Source organism: Pelodiscus sinensis, chromosome 10 (assembly GCF_052426305.1).
Source record: "Pelodiscus sinensis isolate ZL-2025 chromosome 10, ASM5242630v1, whole genome shotgun sequence".
NCBI classification, from domain to species: Eukaryota; Metazoa; Chordata; order Testudines; family Trionychidae; genus Pelodiscus; species Pelodiscus sinensis.
In genome coordinates this window covers 16,872,262-16,891,851 of record NC_143061.1, presented here as the reverse complement: position 1 = coordinate 16,891,851, position 19,590 = coordinate 16,872,262, and the positions used below count along the sequence as shown (strand labels likewise).

The window sequence follows — 19,590 nt, the reverse complement described above, 5'->3', positions numbered from 1 at the left end:
ACCAAACAAGAATTAACAATACTGTGTACATGAGCTGTTCCCAAACTATGGTCTGTGGACATCTGGTGGTCTACAAAGCACCTCTGGAGTATTTAAATAGGGTGCCCATGAGAAGGGGTGACAACCCTCTGATGCCCCCCTACACCCTTACCCTTCTATCACATACAGGCTGCCTCTCCTCCGACTGGCCTCTGCACCCAGCCTGAGAGTGCCATCTGCTGGCCAGAGCCTGCTGAATCCATCTACCAATCTCAAAGACGATGTTGCTTCAGCTGTGCTGATGGCGACTGACCATCAGGGGAAGCACTGGAGCAGAAAATACTGGACAATTCACCCATTTTATAAAAAAGTCAGGACAACTGCAAGAGGGTTTAAATATGGGATTATTCCATTAAAAACTGAACAAATGGTCACCCTATATTTAAGGGTGTGTCTAGACTACTGAGTTTATTCGAAAAAAAAATGGCCTTTTTTTTGAAAAAACGTCACCTGCATCTGACTGCCATCATGTTCTTTTGAAATTAAATTGAAAGAATGTGGCAGTTTTTTTTCAAAATTGGCAAATTATTTTTACCAGGAAGAATGCCTTTTTTTGAAAATATTTAAATCAGTTGACATGAAAGGATTTTTTTTAAATTTCATTTTGTGGGAACATTTTGAAATTACTCAGACTCATAGACTTCAAGGTCAGAAAGGACCATTATGATCATCTAGTCTGACCCCCTGCACAGTGCAGGCCACAGAATCTCACCCACCCCTCCTAGAATAATCCTCTCACCTATATCTCAGATATTGAAGCCTTCAAATACTTTGAAGACCCCAAGATGCAGAGAATCCTCCAGCTGTGATCTGTACCCCATGCTACAGAGGAAGGCGAAAAACCTCCAGGGCCTCTGCCAATCTACCCTGGAGGAAAATTCCTTCCCGACCCCAAATATGGCGATCAGCTAAACCCTGAGCATGTGGGCAAGACTCATCAGCCAGACACCCAGAAAGTTCTCCACAGAAACTCCTATCATCCCTCCATTGACCTATTTCCCACTGATAATGAATGGTCAATTAGTTACCAAGATCATGTTGTCTTATCAAACCATCCTCTTCATAAACCCATCTAGTTTAATCTTGAAACCAGATAGATCTTTTGCCCCCACTACTTCCCTTGGAAGGCCGTTCCAGAACCTCACTCCTCTAATGGTTAGAAACCTTCGTCTAATCTCAAGTCTAAACTTCCTACTAGCCAGCTTATATCCATTTGTTCTTGTGTCCACATTGGTATTAAGCTTAAATAATTCCTCTCCCTCCCTGGTATTTATCCCTCTAATATATTTAAAGAGTGCAATCATGTCCCCCCTCAGCCTTCTTTTGGTTAAGGTAAACAAGCCAAGCTCCTTGAGTCTCCTTTCATAAGACAGGTTTTCCATCCTCGGATCATCCTAGTGGCCCTTCTTTATACCTGTTCCAGTTTGAATTCATCCTTCTTAAATATGGGAGACCAGAACTGCACACAGTATTCCAAATTGGGTCTCACCAATGCCTTGTATAATGGCACTAACACCTCCTTATCCCTACTGGAAATACCTCGCCTAATACATCCCAAGACCGTATTAGCCTTTTTCACAGCCATGTCACAATGGCAGCTCATAGTCATTCTATAATCAACCAGGACTCCGAGGTCCTTCTCCTCCTCCGTTACTTCCAACTGATGTGTCCCCAGCTAAAATTATTGTTATTAATCCCAAAATGAACAACCTTACACTTCTCACTATTAAATTTCATCCCATTGCTATCACTCCAATTTACAAGATCATCCAGATCTTCCTGTATGATATCCCGATCATTTTCTGAATTGGCAATAGCTCCCAACTTTGTGTCATCCGCAAATTTTATCAGGACACTTCCACTTTTGGTGCCAAGGTCAGCGATAAAAAGATTAAATAGAACTGGCCCCAAAACTGATCCCTGAGGAACTCCGCTAGTAACCTTTCTCCAACCTGACAGTTCACCTTTCAATATGACCCGATGTAGTCTCCCCTTTAACCAGTTGCTTATCCACCTCTCAACTTTCATATTAATCCCTATCCTTTCCAATTTAACCAATAATTCCCCATGTGGTACTGTATCAAATGCCTTACTAAAGTCGAGGTAGATTAGATCCACTGCATTTCCTTTATCTAAAAAATCTGTTACTTTCTCAAAAAAGGAGATCAGGTTGGTTTGGCACAATCTACCTTTTGTAAAACCATGTTGTAATTTGTCCCAATTGCCATTAGCCTCAATGTCTCTAACTACTTCCTCCTTCAAAATTTTTTCCAGGATCTTACATACTACAGATGTCAAACTAACAGGCCTATAGTTACCCGGGTCGCTTTTTTTCCCTTTCTTAAAAATAGGAACTATATTAGCAATTCTCCAGTCAAATGGTACAACCCCTGAGTTTAGAGATTTATTAAAAAATTTTGCTAATGGACTTGCAAGTTCGTGTGCCAGTTCCTTTAATATTCTTGGATGAAGATTATCTGGGCCCCCAAATTCTTTGTTTTCATTCCAATTCAATATGTAAACTAATTTCAAAACAGTAAATTTTCCTCCAGATATGAAATTCTGGTTCCCACATAGTTCTAGACTCCACTAAGATGTGTTCCACTTTATGCAAATTTTGGCAAATCAGGCTAAGTACATAAATAACATATGATGGAGTGTGCATTATTCAGTGAATAGATACACATATTGGTGTCTATCCTAAAAGGCTCATACATGGACTGTAACAAAGACCCACTGCTAAGCAAATGAGTAACCACCCAGGCACTGCTCCAAGCAACCACAGTGTATTATTTTATGTATTATGTAAAAAATGAAACAGAACTGATGTCTTACTTTTTTTAGCTTCCTCCACCTTTCCTAGTTTAATGTAAAGATATCGAGGGCTTTCTGGGCACAATAAGAGCAGGAAAAACTGAAGAATAGAAGCAGCACCAGATAAACCAAGCAGCAGAGGCCACATGTCATCACTGCCCAGAAGAAAGTCTAGTCCAAGGACCTGAAATTATGGAGATGTGTTAAAAGCATTGGATGAAATTAGGTTGTAGAACCAGAAATTCTAGACTAATATTCCACTTTCAAATAGCAGCTGGGAAGGAAGTTGGAAGCAAACAGGAGCTCTCTATCCCAACAGCTTGATTTTATAGATTATGGAACATGTTCATGATAGACAAACTAATGGATGTCACAGAGCCTTAGAGAAGTCATGTCAAGGCCCTGTTTAGATAATGGACCAAATTGTGGTGCTCTTGGTAATGCCACTGTAAGTTTGGAATAACTCCATAGACTTCAGTGGAGTTACTCAATATTTATATCCGTGTAGCCAACAATAGAATTTGGTCTTCTATGTTTAACGACACAAAGGTATCTAGAAGTGCTTATACCGTTATACTGTTTTTTGTTGATAGTGTAGATAGGACAGCATGATTATAGAACCTTGTGACAGCCTAGGTACAGTGTCATTGACAAAACTGCATAATGCTGCAGCTACACCATCAATGGAACAGTCGCTGAATCAGTGCATGTGGGAAAAATTAAGCTCTTGTGTAAGTAACTCAAGAAAAATAGATGTGCAGATGTAATTTTTTTCTCTTCAGACTTTGTTCTCCTTAATTTTTGTATTGTCCATTGTACTTTTCGTAAATGGCAAGTTCTTAGAAAAATAGGTAAGATGAAGAAATATGTTATAAAACAGTCAGTTGAACCAAAACGTACCTACAGAAGTACACAGGTATTCTGATTGCTTTTAATGATGACAGCTTATGCACTTCCAAAAGTAGCTTTAATTAATTATTAATTAATTAAAATATTTTACCCTGCCTCTCTATTTAAAATATTCGAGGCAGCTTACAAAATTTTAAAAACACAAAATAAATATATAAAATATTAATGTATGAGATGCCAGAGGGACATAAAACCTGCTAAGACAACTCGAGAGGAGGGACACATACACACGCACACACACAGACTGAAACACCGATAAAAGAATGAGTAAAAAGGGTGGCTTTAGGCTGGTGCTGAAATAATGTTAGCGTAGGCACCAGGTGAATATCCTGGAGGAGAGAATATCACAGCCTGAGAGCAAAGGCTGAGAAGGCCTGCTCCACGTAGATGTTAATCTTATCTCCACAAGCGGAGGAACATGGAGCAGAGCCTCCCCAGCTGACCTCAAACCCCAGGCAGGTTCATATGGGAGAAGACGGTCCTACAGATACCCCAGACCCAACCTGTTTAGGGCTTTATAGGTCATAACCAAGACTTTAAATTGTTCCTGGAAACATACCGGAAGCCAGTGCAGCTGCTGGAGCACCAGTATAATGTGCTTTGTATAATGAGTACTAGTTAAAACTCAAGCAGCCATATTCTGGACCAACTGAAGTTTCTGAAGGCTCTTCAGAGGCAGCCCCACACAAAGCACATTGTAATAATCCAATCAGGATGTAACCAGAGCATGGATCACTGTGGCCAAGTCACGCTTATTCAGGAAGGGTTGCAGCTGTTGGATCAGCTACCCAAAAGCACTCCTGGCCACTGAAGAAATGTGGTTCTCAAATGTTAAAAAAGGTTCAGGAGTGTAACCCCATCTAGAACAGGTACCATGCCACATTCCAGAACAGATGGCTTCTTGATCCATAGGACCTCAGTTTGACCTCATCCAGTCCATAACTGCCTCCAGACATCAGTTTAGATTAGTTGCAGCCACACCTGGTTCTGATGTCACAGGGAAATAGAGTTGGGTCATCTGCATATTGATGGCACCATCACCCAAAACTCTTTATGATTTCTCACAGCGGCTTCACATAGAAGTTAAACAGCATAGGGGACAAGATGGAACTTGGCGGGACCCCGTAGCACAATCGCCAAGGGCTTGAATAGTAGTTTCCTAGCTCCACCTTCTGAAAGCTGACAATTAAGACTGGCACCACCGCAAAACAGTGTCTCCATACCCAGCTCCGCCAGGTGTTCCCGAAGAATACCATGGTTGATGGTATCAAAAGCTGCTGAGAGGTCCAAGAGAATCAACAGGGACACAGTCCCCCTGCATATCGCCGAGCATAGGTCGTCTACCAGGGTGACCAAGGTGGTTTCAGTTCCAAAATCCGGCCTAAAGCCAGACTGAAATGGATTTAGGTAATCCGTTTCATCCAAGAAAGCTTGGAGTTGCAACGCCACTGCGCGCTCGAGTACCTTGCCCAAGAAAGGAATATTAGCAACTGGACGATAGTTATTCAAATCACGTCGGTCCAGGGAAGGCTTCTTAAGTAGCGGTTTTATCACTGCCTCTGCGTATGCTTTGCACGTTGAGTACGTTCTTTCATATTTGTTCTACTTTCACCTTTCTTTGTTCTCTCATCAGTATCACAAGGAACAAACACCAATTTTAATGTGTCTGCAGATATAGCCTAAAAAATTCACAAAGGGCCACAGTTGACTGTGAATATTCCAAATCTAAAATTTTGCTTTTCATGTGTTTGGGCCCAAAATAGCTCGATTCCTTTTGGAAAATGAATACCAAAGGGTTGTGAAAACCAAATAAATATTGGCAGATGTTCTCTTTCCACTGTTCACTTAGCTCTTCTCACAACAGCCGTGACCAAGGAGGGATGATGTTGCAAATACTGAATCAGTTCAAGCTGTTTCCTAGTTCTCTGGTCTGTGATGTACATATAGCACGTCCGACAACCACCGGGGTCCTGGGGCAAAGGGAGGGCATGGTTCTGTGCCCTTGGAAGGGGTGGAGCTTGGGCAGAAGGGGCGGGGCTGCGGGCAATCAGCCCTTAGCACTGCCCAGACTATGTAGTGCGCTCCCATCCCCAGCCGTCAGACATGCATGGAGTGGTGATGCGGTGCTTCAGTGGTTATTCAAAGGGGTCCGGGCTCTGGCTGCCATTGTTGCCATAGTAGCAGCAGCAGTAGTTAAGAGCTCTGGTTAGAGTTGCCAGATGGTTTCAACAAAAATACCGGACACACTTGACATTACATCACAACATTACATTTCTTATTTAGAAAATACCGGATATTTATATTTTCTCAATTTGTTTCCTGAACAGAAAGTTCAAATACTGGCCTGTCTAGTTCAAAACTGGACACCTGGCAACCTTAGCTCTGGGACTCTGAATCTCTGGGCGATTGCTCCCTTCACCCCTATCAGCAGGCCTGTATACAGGACATCAAATTATATGAACATAATAACCCATCCAAATCCTTAAATTCTGTGACTCTTCTGAGTCAGGAGCCATGCCAATTTACACTGCTCAGGCTTTTAGCCTGAGTCTCTTACTACTGGGTATGACACTTGCAGTGTTTAACTTGAATGTGAATGAAAAACTATGTAGCACTTTAAAGACTTTAAAGTGCTACATAGCTTTTCTTTTTTCTTTCTTTTTTTTTTTTTTGCAAAATCATACTAACATGTCTACCTCTCTATTACTATTGAATGTAAATGGCAGTGTATGAAACCCTTCTAAGGAAGGGGGAAAATTTGCCTCCAGAAGAGTTATTCATTTCTTGGGGATAAGTTACTTTATTAGGAATGATTGACTATCCATGAAGGAGGTGCAATAAGTTTCCCCTTTACTTTGCTGGTGGCTTTGTATGAAAGGGGTTCCTTGCGGGATGAGCTACATCATTCAGTACTTCTGTGCACGCTTTTACATACCTGGCTGATGAGAATACCCGTGACTATAGCAAGCTGGTGCAGTGTTCCCAGGGCCCCTCGAAGGGCTGTAGGTGATATCTCACCAACATACATTGGAACAAGTCCTGATGATAGCCCTGGACAAAGGTAGATATGAGTCACTTATTATAAACGACAGTTCAGCAATCAGCCAAAATAGTTCTCCACAGAATGAATTGAAAATCAATTGTGTGTGACCCTGAGCACCTCCTGTGGGGTGATGAGCTCCCTCCACGCCCATTGGTCTGAATGAAGTGGAGAACATTTAGCACTTAGCAGGAGCTGTTCACAGAGGCACCCATTCAGGGGAATATTTAGGCAGGTGCTTAAATTTAAACATATACATAAGTGCTATCTGAAGTAAAGAAACTTTCCTGAATCAGGACCAGATTCAAGTTCATGATTTAGGTAAATCTGTTTCCTATAGACAGAGTCACCACTTTTCTTTTCTGGGCAACCAATTTGAGAGTTATATTATTTCCTAACTTTTGAGTTATGTTAACTTTCCTAAGTTCCCTCTTAGTCTGATGCATAGGGCAATATTCAAATGTATTGTACTTCTATATCACTAACTAGTGATAAGGAACTGATTAAGGGAGAAAATATTTTTCTCTAAGGGTGTGTCTAAACTACATGGCTCCATCGATGGAGCCATGTAGAATAGGCTGATCGGCAAAGGGAAATGAAGCTGCGATTTAAATAATCGCAGCTTCATTTAAATTTAAATGGCTGCCACGCTGAGCCGACAAACAGCTGATCAGCTGTTTGTCGGCTCAGCGCGCAAGTCTGGACACTCCCGCGCCGACCTGAAAGCCTTTTATTGATCTCTCCGTTATGCCTCGTAGGATGAGGTTTACCGGGGAGGTCGATAAAGGACTTTCATGTCGACAGAGGAGCATCCAGACTAGCGCGCTGAGCCGACAAACAGCTGATCAGCTGTTTGTCGGCTCAGCGCGGCAGCCATTTAAATTTCAATGAAGCCGCGATTATTTAAAACACGGCTTCATTTCCCCTTGCTGAACGAACAAATCTACGTGGCTCTGTCGACAGAGCCATGTAGTTTAGATGTACCCTAAGATAGCTCTTTTATTGATCTGATGTCTTTCTGTGTTTTATCTTCCAGACTACAAGCACTAAAGTTCAGGGCAGCCTTAAATGGCACCAAGCACATATGTGCTTAACAAATAATGAATAATAATAAACTTGACCCAGGCATATGGATGAGATAAAACCCGTTGATTAAGATACAACTCACTGAAGGGAGGTGAAGGAGCATCTGGTGAGTATAATACTAAATCCTTGCTAGGACTGGTCACAATTTTTTCAATAAAAATTTGTTATACTGGAAAATGGGGTTTCATCAAAAATGAGAGGTAAAAAAAGATGAGGCTAAGGGCATAGAACCTTAAATTTAAAACATGTATTTTTGAAATAAAAAAAGGTTTGATTGAGAAAAAAATAATTCATAATATTTTATTGTTAGGGAAAAAAGGACATTTAGAACAAAATGAAAACTTTTGGTTTTCTTTCAAAAATGTTCACAAAGAAACCTCCCAAGATTCTGATCAGCTCTACTCCTTGTAGTTGCTGTAGAAACTGGAAATTTCTTAGCTAAATGGATAACATGGCTGTAGTTTCCAGCTTTGTAATTGATGATCACTGAACCTCTTTTTGACAAAGACGATTTGTTTTTGTGGCTTGACATTTCTGATTTAATATTAATATTCTGGATAATGAAAAATGAGGCCAAATCTTCCACTGGTGTAAATCAGAATAGTTTACTTAATGTTAATGTAGCTATGCCAATTTAAACTAGCTGGGAATCTGACCTTTGACTTTTAATTAAGTCTATCAAGCTGCCATCATTGTGAAATTGGACTTTTCTCCTGAGCATAATGGGCATTATTTGGAGTTTCATTCCCTAGTCTGGAGGCTAGGATTGTTGAGTCATAATTTATCAAATAACTAGATCGCTAATAAGTGAAAACACAGGGGTATCTGCCTGATACTTTTCTTTTTTCAGAAAGGAGTCATGACTAGAAAAAGAGCCCAGTGGGTCTCCTTGTGGAGTGTCACACTTCAAAAGGCAGCTGTAGTTTGGGGCAAAGAAGCACATTAAACTGTTTTCAGGATTCAGCTAGAAATGCAACAAGGTCAGGAGGGTTTGAGGGAATTCTGAGCGCTACTAGCTAGGCAAGTTTCTTCTGCTGAGAGTGGAAGCTTAACTCTTTAATCAGATCTTGACTTAAAACTCGTTTTTGTGATGCTTTGTGAACATATTGTTTGTAAGAATAAACACTCCACGGGTGCAAAAATCTGTGCTCCCCGTATTTAATATTCTTATTATATTTAGTGATCAGAATCCTCCTTAGTCTTATGGAGCATCCAGTTCTTATTGTTAGAAATAGCTTTCACACTTGTTCTATTTTTTCTTATTTTCAGGTAACGAATTAGTAACTGATCTTATTTATTTAACTAAAAGAAAAATCTGCCCATTGGTACACCATAGAGTTGTGTTTAAAATGTAATGAAAAAGGCCATGATTTGAAAAGATGGTCGCTTAAAGATAGGTTTCTAAATCTAAATAAGTGGCTTGATGTTCAAAAATGAGGAGCTCTTAATGGCTTTCATTAGAGTCTGAAGTTTGATTTTGTTTTCTAGATTTCATTGGATGGGAGCATGGTTTGAGAGGATCTCTCATATTTTCAAACACCACATATACCGTCTTTTCTTCTCAAAATAGGAATAAGAACACTACTTCTTCATGTTTTTCTGCCAATGTCTGACCTCTGTCACATCCAGATGTACAAATCCCAACTGCAAGAGGTTTGGATCATTTAGAAAAATGTCAGAATTTTAGAATGCTTCTCTGAACCAAACCCAAGCACAAAGCATTTGTGATTCATATACCTCACCTCCAATGACATGTGTCTTCTCTTGAGCAAACTATTGGGAAATTGTTTTCAGAGATGTAGAGCATCCTTTAAGAACCATTCAATAATGAGGATATGTCTATGCTAGCACTTTTCTCAGTCAGGGGTGTGAAAAAACATCACTTCAACCAACAAGAGTTTCATAGACAAAAGCATCAGTGTGGACAGTGCTATATTAGCAGAAGAACATCTCCCCCTGACATAGCTACGATCACTTCTTGGAGGTGATTTAATTATGCTGGCAGGAAAGTGCTCTCTTCCCAGCATAGAGTGCGTACATCTGCAGTGATACAGCTGTGCTCCTGTAAGGTCTGTAGTGTAGACATAGCCTTATTTCAAGCAGGTTGGTGATGAGATATTTGATAATAGGGATTGTGACATCCCCTTCATTTCCATTAGAAGGAGACTATCCAAGAATTCTACTTCTATTCCTGTTTTCCTAAGATACTTTTACAGTAGTTAGCTTAAAGAGGAGGTTAAGGGGTGACTTAACTGCAGTCTATAGTATCTGCATGGCTCTTCAATCCTGATGCATCCCCCAGCGATATCTAAACAGACGCATCTTTTCTAAATCTTTATGTTTTCTCTTAGGATCCTCTCTGAGACAGGCATAAGGATCTTGTCCCAGAGCGACTTATACCAATGAGTCCCTCATTAGCATATTTTCTGCCGCATAAAATGTGCAGTGTAGACATAGCCGCAGTGGGAGATCTGGAGGCATCTTTTGCATTTCTTGATTTTTTCCTTTGCACTTCCATGAAATGGAAAAAGGGTGTGGAAGCAGGATGACATTTTTGTGGCAGAAATTATGCTAATGAGGGACTCATTGGCATAAGTCGCGATATCATTAACATATTTTCTGCAGCTTTTTTTTGCGCAAGGGGTTATTGTGCAAAAAGAAGCAGTGTAGCCGCTTCCATTTTACACAAAACCCCCATTTTGCACAAGAGACTTATGCCTCTCTGGGACGGGTTTTTTTTGCACAAAACGGAAGTGGCTACACTGCTTCTTTTTGTGCAAAAACCCCTTGTGCAAAAAGAAATGGCAGAAAATATGCTAATGACATGGTAACTTATGTTAACGAGTCCCTCATTAGCATATGTTCTGACACAAAAATGTGTAGTGTAGACAAAGTTTGAGATGGCCCATGTGTCTTCTCTTTCCAGCAAAAAATTACATTGCTGTGATCCTCAATTATGGCCCTGATTCAGCTAAGCTTCCCTCTTCAGTAAAATATTTAAGTATGTGCTTGCTTAAACGTAAGCATGTGTTTAAGCAATCTGCTGAATTGGGGCCTAACAGGAAAACAGGGGAACCACAGCCACATGAGGTCTCTGGGTTGGGTGGGAGGGAGATGGCACTGTGCTCCCGGAAAGGGGCGGGGCCTTGGGCAGAAGACAGCGAGCATGTCATGCCCGCATCACCACAACCCTCAGCACTGCCCGTAGCGTGCCTCTTCCCCCAGCCCTTAGAGCTCCCAGGAGTGCACCTCTCCAATGACGATTCTAAAGTGCCTGGGGCACTGAACAATGACATTGTCGTTGTTCAGAGTAGGGGTAGGGGTGGTGGCTGGGAGCTCTGAGTCCTTTAGAATTGCCAGGCCCTGGGGCAACTGCTCCCCTCCTTTTCCCCTCCCCTCCTCTTCCCCAATAGGCCTGCAGGAAAGTGATTCCTTAAATGAAAAGAGATCCTCTTCTCCTACTTCATGTGTGGCATCGTCTGTTTCCAAAGGTCTTGGCATAAACATGAGGTTCCGTTTCCTGGTTAAAAAGAACAAGTCCCCTTACTCAAATTTTCTTCTTTGTTTTTTGCAGTTATGTTGGTGTGCACTAGCTTAGTACAATGGGCTCACCAGAGTAGCCCATCAGAAATATACAGAGACAAGCAAACTTACTAGACAAGATTTTAGAACGTGCCTTAACTTACCACAGTACAGCCCTGTGATTGCTCTTCCAGCTATAATAAGGATGTGAGATGGGCCAAATTTTGCCAGTCCCATGAGGAGATTTCCAATGATAGACAGAACATTCACAGCCAGCATGGCTTTCACTCTGCAATTCATTAAGAACAAAACTACATTGGGATAGTAAATCCAGCACTGAATACAATTACACTTTAGATATTCTGGAATTGCAAAAGTGGCTGTATGCTTTTTGCTTAGGCCTTATTATTTATTATTACTGTTGCTGGATATACATTCAAAGTAATTCACTGTCTTCCAGTATAGATGCATCTGTCAGTGTGGAATGCTGAGTGTTCTGGGAGTTAATGTTCAATAGGAGTACAGGAAGTCCCCGGGTTACGTACAAGATAGGGACCGTAGGTTTGTTCTTAAGTTGAATTTGTATGTAAGTCAGAACTGGTACATATTGTAGGGGAAACTCTAGCCAAACATTTCTCCAGAGCTCAGTTTTATTCTCCCACGCCTCACTTCCCTCACTCCTTTATTCTCAAGCTGAGGTGTCTGCTGAGAAAAGCCGCTCCGCGTCTCCCTGGTCTGCTGGGGGGAAGCAGCTAGTGCGGGGTTGCCTCACCCCGTTTGTAAGTAGGGATCCGATGTAAGTCGGATCCATGTAACCCGGGGACTGCCTGTACTGCATGCTTCTGAATGGCATCAGAGTCAACTGATTATAGGGGAACCTGCACTACCCTGTCTCGGCAATGACATGGTGATGTCTACCTTGCCCAAAGTGTGGATTTCTGGCCTGTCTCAAGTCTGGTGTAACAAAGCATGCAGGCAAGGCCCGAGAGTCAGGAATTGTTTTGAGTAATAATGCAGATTAAGCATGGTACACGAGACCATGTCAAGAACACAGGACAAGCGGCCTTGTACTGGTACTTGTTTCTGATAAGCAAAAAGTACAGATGCAGCCATGAAACTGTCAACTACGCACATAGCAGTAACATCCTGAGTAGCAGGATATACACCAAATAGGATCATTGGGCATTTTTCGTATCCTACATAATACATAATCAATTGGAAAATATTATTAGAATGACTATAGAATGACCCATTTTTGCTATAAATTGGGTTTAGTAAGAACAATTGGTGGGAGGGAATGGGCAGGATTGACCCCCATGTCCTACTTGATGTAACTAGAAGTGATTAGGACCATCACACTGGCTATGTCATTGGTGGCATTCTTATGCATGGGAAAAGATGGAACCACGACCTCCTGCCTGGCTCTGTAGGTCGCAAACAGGTGAAGTGTAAGTGAATTAGGCTTTATTATTTTATATAGTAGATCTTTTAGTAATTGCTTTTGCATTGCTTTGCACTGTATTAAATGCTTTAGAACAGTGGGGTCTCCAACCTTTTCACACCCAAGATCACTTTTTAAATCTCCGAACAGGCGAAGATCTACCGCCCCGCCCTCTCTATTCTCCTCCTGTCCATCACTTGCTATCCCCAGCCCTTACTTACACACTTTGATAAACAGTTTATTTTTAAATTATGCGATGTATAAAATTAAAATCACGTGTTTATAGTTATGAAATAAATGGTCTGTTTTTTATTCATGCTATTTAAATCTAAAATGAAGCATTTATAATTATACATTTTGTGGGGACAGAGTTCTGCAGCGGGGGGTAGGGAAGACGGAACAGGGTGCTGGGGGGGCAGAGGACAGAGTTCTGCAGCAGGGGACACAGTGCCAGTGGGGACAGGAATAGGGACAGAGTTCTGTAGCGGGGAACAGGGGAGTGGGAACAGAATTCTGTGGCTGGGGACAGGGGAGTGGGAACAGAGTTCTGTGGCTGGGGACAGTGGAGTGGGGACAGAGTTCAGGGAGTGGAGAGTGGGGGCTGGGGTGCCAGTGGAGGCAGAGAGTCCCCTGTATCTGCCTCCTCCCAGGATTCCCCCCCTGTCCCCTGCAGAGGGAAACCAGCGCGTGCCTGCCCCGGGGCTGACACCCCCGTGGCGCAGGGAAGTCCCGCGCGCGCACACCTGCCTCGGGGCCGACTCCCCGGCACAGGAAAATCCTGCGTGTGCCTGCCCCAGGGGCTAACCGCCCCACGCGCATGCGCTTCCTCCAGGGCTGACTCACCCCTCCTGTGCAGTGAAGGGAGCCGATGCTCCCTCCTGCAGTACACCCAGCAGAGCAGCTAGCGCTACTGTCCATTCCCGGGAAGCCTACACTACCTCCATTTTCACTTGAGGTAGGTAGTGGGGCTTCTCGGGGGTGGGAGGGAAATGGGGGCAGGGCGGACTTATTTAAAACTTGCCTGCTATTCACATGTATTGCTGTCTGTCAAAGAACTGTGGAAGAATGCTGAGTGTCTATTTCCATGACCCCTAAATGAAGTAATATGTCTATCTTTTAGGCTTTACAGTACAAATTTAGACCAACTGTCACTGAGATAATCAAAGCTAAAAGATAAAGAATGATTGTGCATATTGAAAAGTGTGTGGCAGAGGTACAATCAGAGTAAGTGAATGTCTAATGAGTTATAATATATATCCTGTACAAGTTCTTTTCAAATATACTGTAGTTTCTTTTGTTATGGGGAAAAAAGGCTAGAATTAAAGCTTAATAAAAGCTGTTCGCCCCTTTATTGTCTGAAGTTATAAAAGCTACAAGTAACAATACAAATCTGATTTATAATTTAGGATTTCAATACACCAGATTTTACTATTTTAGAGGCAGCATTTTGGAAAATTAGTTATTTTTTTCCATGCTGGAAAAAACAATATAGAAGCTATTTCGGTGGAGGTGTGTCTATGTAAAAATTCAAATCTAGGGACTTAATCATTGGAAATGAATGGGAAAGGATTTTTGCATGGAGTCCTGTGATATCACAGAGCAATTTGGAGGCCAAAGTCTGATTTTAGTTCTAGATTAGGCTACCAGTTTGTGAAAAGTCTTAGTCACTAGATAAGATATTGGGCCAAATCCTTGACACTTGTTTTGCTGCATGGTGCTATCCTGCAGCTCACAGCCAATTCAGATGGCTTTCTGGCTTCTATCGGAGGATTCCTTGGGCCATCTCAGCTGGCTCTCATCCCTGCTCCTCCTAACCCACAGCTTTTTTAAATAAAACTGCAGCATTTTCCAGCTATTGGTCTATTTACTGAGATAGAGTGTTTCTCACCTGCCCAGTTTATCGCCAATCCATCCAACAGTGAAAGAGGAAATCATTCCACCAACGGCAAAAATGGACACTGACAGGGACCAGTAGAGCGTGAGTATGTGGTGAGAGCCTGTGACACTCTTGCCTACATCCTGTCCTACTACAGTTGGGGAGACCATGCTTCCATTTGTGTCCGTGAAATTGTTGGCACTTCTGTCAATGGGGGCAATGCCCAGTACCCGGCTGTAATGGGCCTCTATTACCTGCAGTGAGAAAGGAATGCATCAGTTCTTCTGCTTCTAACTACCCAAGAAGCCTTCATTTCCTAATCAGGGTTTTTTTACTCTGTAACTCATAAATCCCTGTGTCATAGGCTAGCTGGTCCCTACGGGCAGACTAAACCCAGCCCCTGGACCAGAGTAGGTGAGCCCAATCCAACTAATTGAATCAGGTTGTGCTATAGCTGGGCCTACAAATGGCAAATGTTAGCAGAAGGAGGAGGAAGAACAATTGAGGCAGGTTGAGCCCTGGAGAGAGAGTGCCATACAGCTGAGCAAATTCCTGAACTGGGTCTTGGAGCAAGGGAAGTAGCCCTACACCTGCTGCTCCAGAAAGGGAAGAAGTAGAGTTGACTGAGGGGAGGAAGCTGTGAGGCGCTGGAGTGCCAGGGACCTCTGAGAGCGGTGGCCACAGAGCTGAGGGCAGAGTAAGTCAGTTTTCTGTTTGATCATTTCTGTTAAAGAAATAACCCCCTTGGCTGATACTGGGTGTGGCAGCACATGTTTTAGAGCAGGGGAGAAGTCCAGCTTGGTAACAATCTGGCTGTGTATATGTTATGGGTGAAATCCTGGCCCTGTCAGTGAGAGCTCTACCATTGACATCAGTAGGGTCCGGGTTGCAACCAGGGGTTGCAACCAGTGATCACAACTGTGTGTTTGTACCAGTTTGTGGCAGATGTGGCAGTTTGGGGAAAACATAGCGGTGTTCACACTGAAGCTGTATTTTACCACAGAACCATCTGTCTTTCATGTCTGTTTGTCCACACCTGTCAGGGAAGAGGAGGAGGAGAGAATCTGGACAGTTATCTCATAAAGCTTGGGCAGGGATAGACAGCTGGGAGGACACAGGACACAGCTAGTGGGTGGCAGGGAAATCTGGGGTGTGAATTTAGAAAATCACTTGCAGCTGTCTCAGGGATTATTCTATAACCACAGTCCTATTCTTCCACTGACTAGTTACCAGATTTCAGACTCACATTGTATGCTTTGTTGGTATTTCTAGTTTCTGGCCAAGAACTTTAAAACCTTTGCACTTTCTCTATGGAAATAATGATAATGAAAGCACTGACAAGTTAATCTTAATGGCACACAATCATGTTTATTTATTGGTTATTAGAGATAAAGTCTTGGGGGGCAAAGACTTTATTTTCCTATATACAGGCAGTCCCCGGGTTACGTACAAGATAGGGACTGTAGGTTTGTTCTTAAGTTGAATCTGTATGTAAGCCGGAACTGGCATCAGCCGCTGCTGAAACTGATCAGTTTCAACTGCGGCTGAATCTGGACGTCAGTTCTGACTTACATACAGATTCAACTTAAGAACCCCAGGCATCCCCAAGTCAGCTGCTGCTGAAACTGATCAGCAGCTGATTCCAGGAAGCCTGGGGCAGAGCAACTCTGCCTTGGGCTTCCTGTAGTCAGCCGCTGGTCAGTTTCAGCAGCGGCTGACTTGGGGACGCCTGGGGCAGAGCAGCTGGGGTGCTGTTGGGTTGCTCCAGTAGCGCGGCTCCTTGGCGCTACTGGAACAACCCAGCAGCACCCCAGCTGCTCTGCCTCAGGCGTCCTGATTCAGCCGCTGCTGAAACTGACCAGCAGCGGCTGAATCAGGACTCCTGGGGCAGAGCAGCTGGGGTGCTGCCGGGTTGGTCCAGAGCGGCGCTGCGGGGTAAAGAAGAAAAGCCTGGTCTGCTGGGGGGGCGGGGGGCACTAGCTGCACCACCCCCCCAGCAGACCAGGGAGACGGGGGTGGTGGGACGCCCAAGTGCTCCACGGCTTTGCTCAGTCTCCCTGGTCTGCTGACCTGGGAGATGCAGAGCAAAGCCGCAGAGCACGTGGGCAGCGGGACAGTCCAGGCGCGCCGCACTGTCCCACTGCTGGCGTACTCCGAGGCTTTGCTCCCCATCTCCCTGGTCTGCTGGTCTGCCCGGCTGCCCGAGCCCCTCCGCGGCATTGCTCCACGTCTTCCTGGTCTGCAGACCAGGGAGACGCGGAGCAGCTTTTCTCCCCCCAGAGTACATGGGCGGCGGGACCGCGAGGTCCCACAGTCTGTGTCCTCCGGGGCGAGAAAAGCCCCGTTCGTAACTGCGGATCCGACATAAGTCGGATCCGCGTAAGTCGGGGACTGCCTGTATATGTACGGCACCAATCACAATCCTGGGTAGGGGCCTTGGCCACTAATACCACATACATACTAGTTTAGCAAAGAAACAGGACTCAGAAGCATTGCTGCATGTCATAGCCTGTTTGGAAAGGAATCCTATATGCTGTACTTGCCCTTTGAGGAGCGTTGATGACCCCAAGACTGTATCCATACTGGAAGAAGCCCAGCACTGCAGTGAAGACGGAGAGCATCAAGGTTCCCGTGAGGTGCTAGGAGAGGATTGCAAAACAGAAAATGGCGTTACTTCTCTGTTTCCCAGGCTCCACCTTTCTGCCATATAAACCTTGAACATATTGGACAGATTCTGCTGCCATGAAAGTCTGGGGATTTGCATGAGTATAAGTGGGGTTAGAATTTGGTCCATTCTATTATGCACTGTCTTGGTGGTGCAAAGCAACATAACTAGCTGGGAAAGGATTTCTTCAGTGACTGTAAAGCTGTTGCAGTGGCTTCTTCATGCCACCAAGTCTTGGCCATCCTAGTGTAAGGGCATGTCTAGGAGAAGGAGTGTGTCTGACTTCTGGTGATTCCCAGCTGCCAGAATGATCCCATGGGGTCATAGGTAGCTGACGGTAGGGAAGAGAAATCCTGAGGCTTATTTAACTTATTCCAGACTGGTTGCCTGCCAGCCCATTTCACAATGTAAAGGGCATAAGAGGGAGGGCATATTTGGGTTGATGCTAAGATAAAGACCTATGCCCAGTTTTGAGGGGGGTGGTTCTTCCAGTCAAATGTAGTTTGGAGCACTCCTGAGGTTGCTTGGAGTTGCACCAGAGAACAAACCAATTCCAGCTAGCCTTCAGATCAGGGGCCCATCTGCCCCATATCCACTTATGGTTTTTATCCTGAAGATTTTATGCCTTTTATCATGATGTCAGAATGGCACATTGTGTCCTAAGAAAAGATCTCTTGAAAATAATTCATTAAGGCAAGATCAAGTTAGCACTCACCGCTTTCATTGATGTCAAATATATCATTAAATGCAGTCATCTAGGGTTGCCAGATGGTTGAACCAAAAATACTGAACACCCCAAAATACAACCCCCCTCAAAAAAAACCCCAAAACACGAGGGAAAAAATTCTGTTGAGAAAAAAAAGGGCCAGGGGGAGACCAAAGTTAAGCCCAAAAAAACAAAAATTAAATAATAAAACAGCATGGTCCCTTTCAGAGTGAGTGCAAAGTTAGAATAGAGATAGGAACAGGGCAGCGGTTGAGCACTAAGACCCATGGAAGGCATTGCTTCCCCTTGGTCTTTAGGCTTTTTGCCAGTGGCCATTTTGTATTCTTGTTCAAGCTAGAACTTAGCTTCCCTGCGGAACCAGGTAAGCAGGGGGTCCGGAGGCAGGGGGCTGGGGGTGTTGGGACCTGGGGCGGGGGAGGGTGGGGAGGCCGGAGGCTGGGTGCTAGGGTTGCCAGGTGTCTGGTATTTTCACTTCCTGGCTGGGAAAAGAAAAATCAGAAAATACCAGACATTTTAGGTGGTCGGTATTTTCTGAATTTTTTTTTTTTTACCAGATAGGAAGCAAAAAAATACCAGACTGTCTGGGTCAATACCGGACACCTGGCAACCCTAAGTTCGTCTCATGTCTAAAATGTGCTCTCCTAATTCCCAGTGCCTTTCCCCAGATCTCTTCCAGGGCCTGTCTACCAACTTAGAGCAGTGGGCAGAAGCATCTGCTGAGGAGAGACACAAGGGGGGCAACATCCATGTTACTACCCCCCATACAATCCCTTGCCCAGGGAGGGCCATCCCTAGGAGCATGCAGGGCCCAGAACAACCCCCACTCTGCTCTAGGCCCCACCCCTGCTACAAGCCTTTCCCCAAGCTCCTCCCCCTTCCTGCTGTCTCCAATCCATCCTCACTCCGCCCCTTCCTCCAAGATCCCTCCCCTGAGTGACATAGCTCAGGGGAGTAGCAAAGCACCTGATTCTGGCAGCAGGGTGTGGCTGGGAACCAGGGCTGGATCACTCTGCTTCCTTCCACCACTGCAAGAGAGTGCAGGATAGCAACCCTTGTGGCCGGTGCCAGGCCCCCTGCTAATCCTCTGGGCCACCCTTGCTGACCTCTGGCCCCTCCCCCACTGTGTGACCCTTCATGTCCCCCTGCATCCTCCCCTGGCAGTGGGTTCTCAATCTCTGCAGATTATGTCAAAGGGGTCTACAAAAGACTTTGGAAATCTATTGCAGGTATGTACAGTTGAATTCTGTGCAGTCAGTTTTCAGTCAAAGGGGCCTGCACCTTTGCTCAGCATTTTTAGGGGTCCACAAATGAAAAAAGTTTGAAAATCACTGACTTAGAGGACTCTAATCTGCTGGACTTCAACATCAGACAATGAGCTGCCTTTCCATATTATCCCATTACACATGGAGAAATATGGCTAGCTGGCTGCTCCCCTGGAAAGGTGACCTGATCTGTAAGCCACTGAGGATAT

At 44.1% G+C, this 19,590-nt stretch overlaps 1 protein-coding gene across 1 annotated transcript in view; it reads right to left on the bottom strand.

Annotated features, from left to right (window-relative positions):
- The window catches only part of SLC2A2 (solute carrier family 2 member 2), a 39,049-nt gene that overhangs the window by 18,172 nt on the left and 1,287 nt on the right, over window positions 1-19,590 (bottom strand). The window contains exons 2-6 of the mRNA XM_075937939.2: window positions 17,271-17,366; window positions 14,740-14,981; window positions 11,575-11,699; window positions 6,698-6,813; window positions 2,875-3,037 (exon numbers count right to left, since the gene is read on the bottom strand). Of these exons, the coding sequence (XP_075794054.2) occupies window positions 2,875-3,037; window positions 6,698-6,813; window positions 11,575-11,699; window positions 14,740-14,981; window positions 17,271-17,366 (742 nt within the window). The remainder of the gene's footprint in view (window positions 1-2,874; window positions 3,038-6,697; window positions 6,814-11,574; window positions 11,700-14,739; window positions 14,982-17,270; window positions 17,367-19,590) is intronic.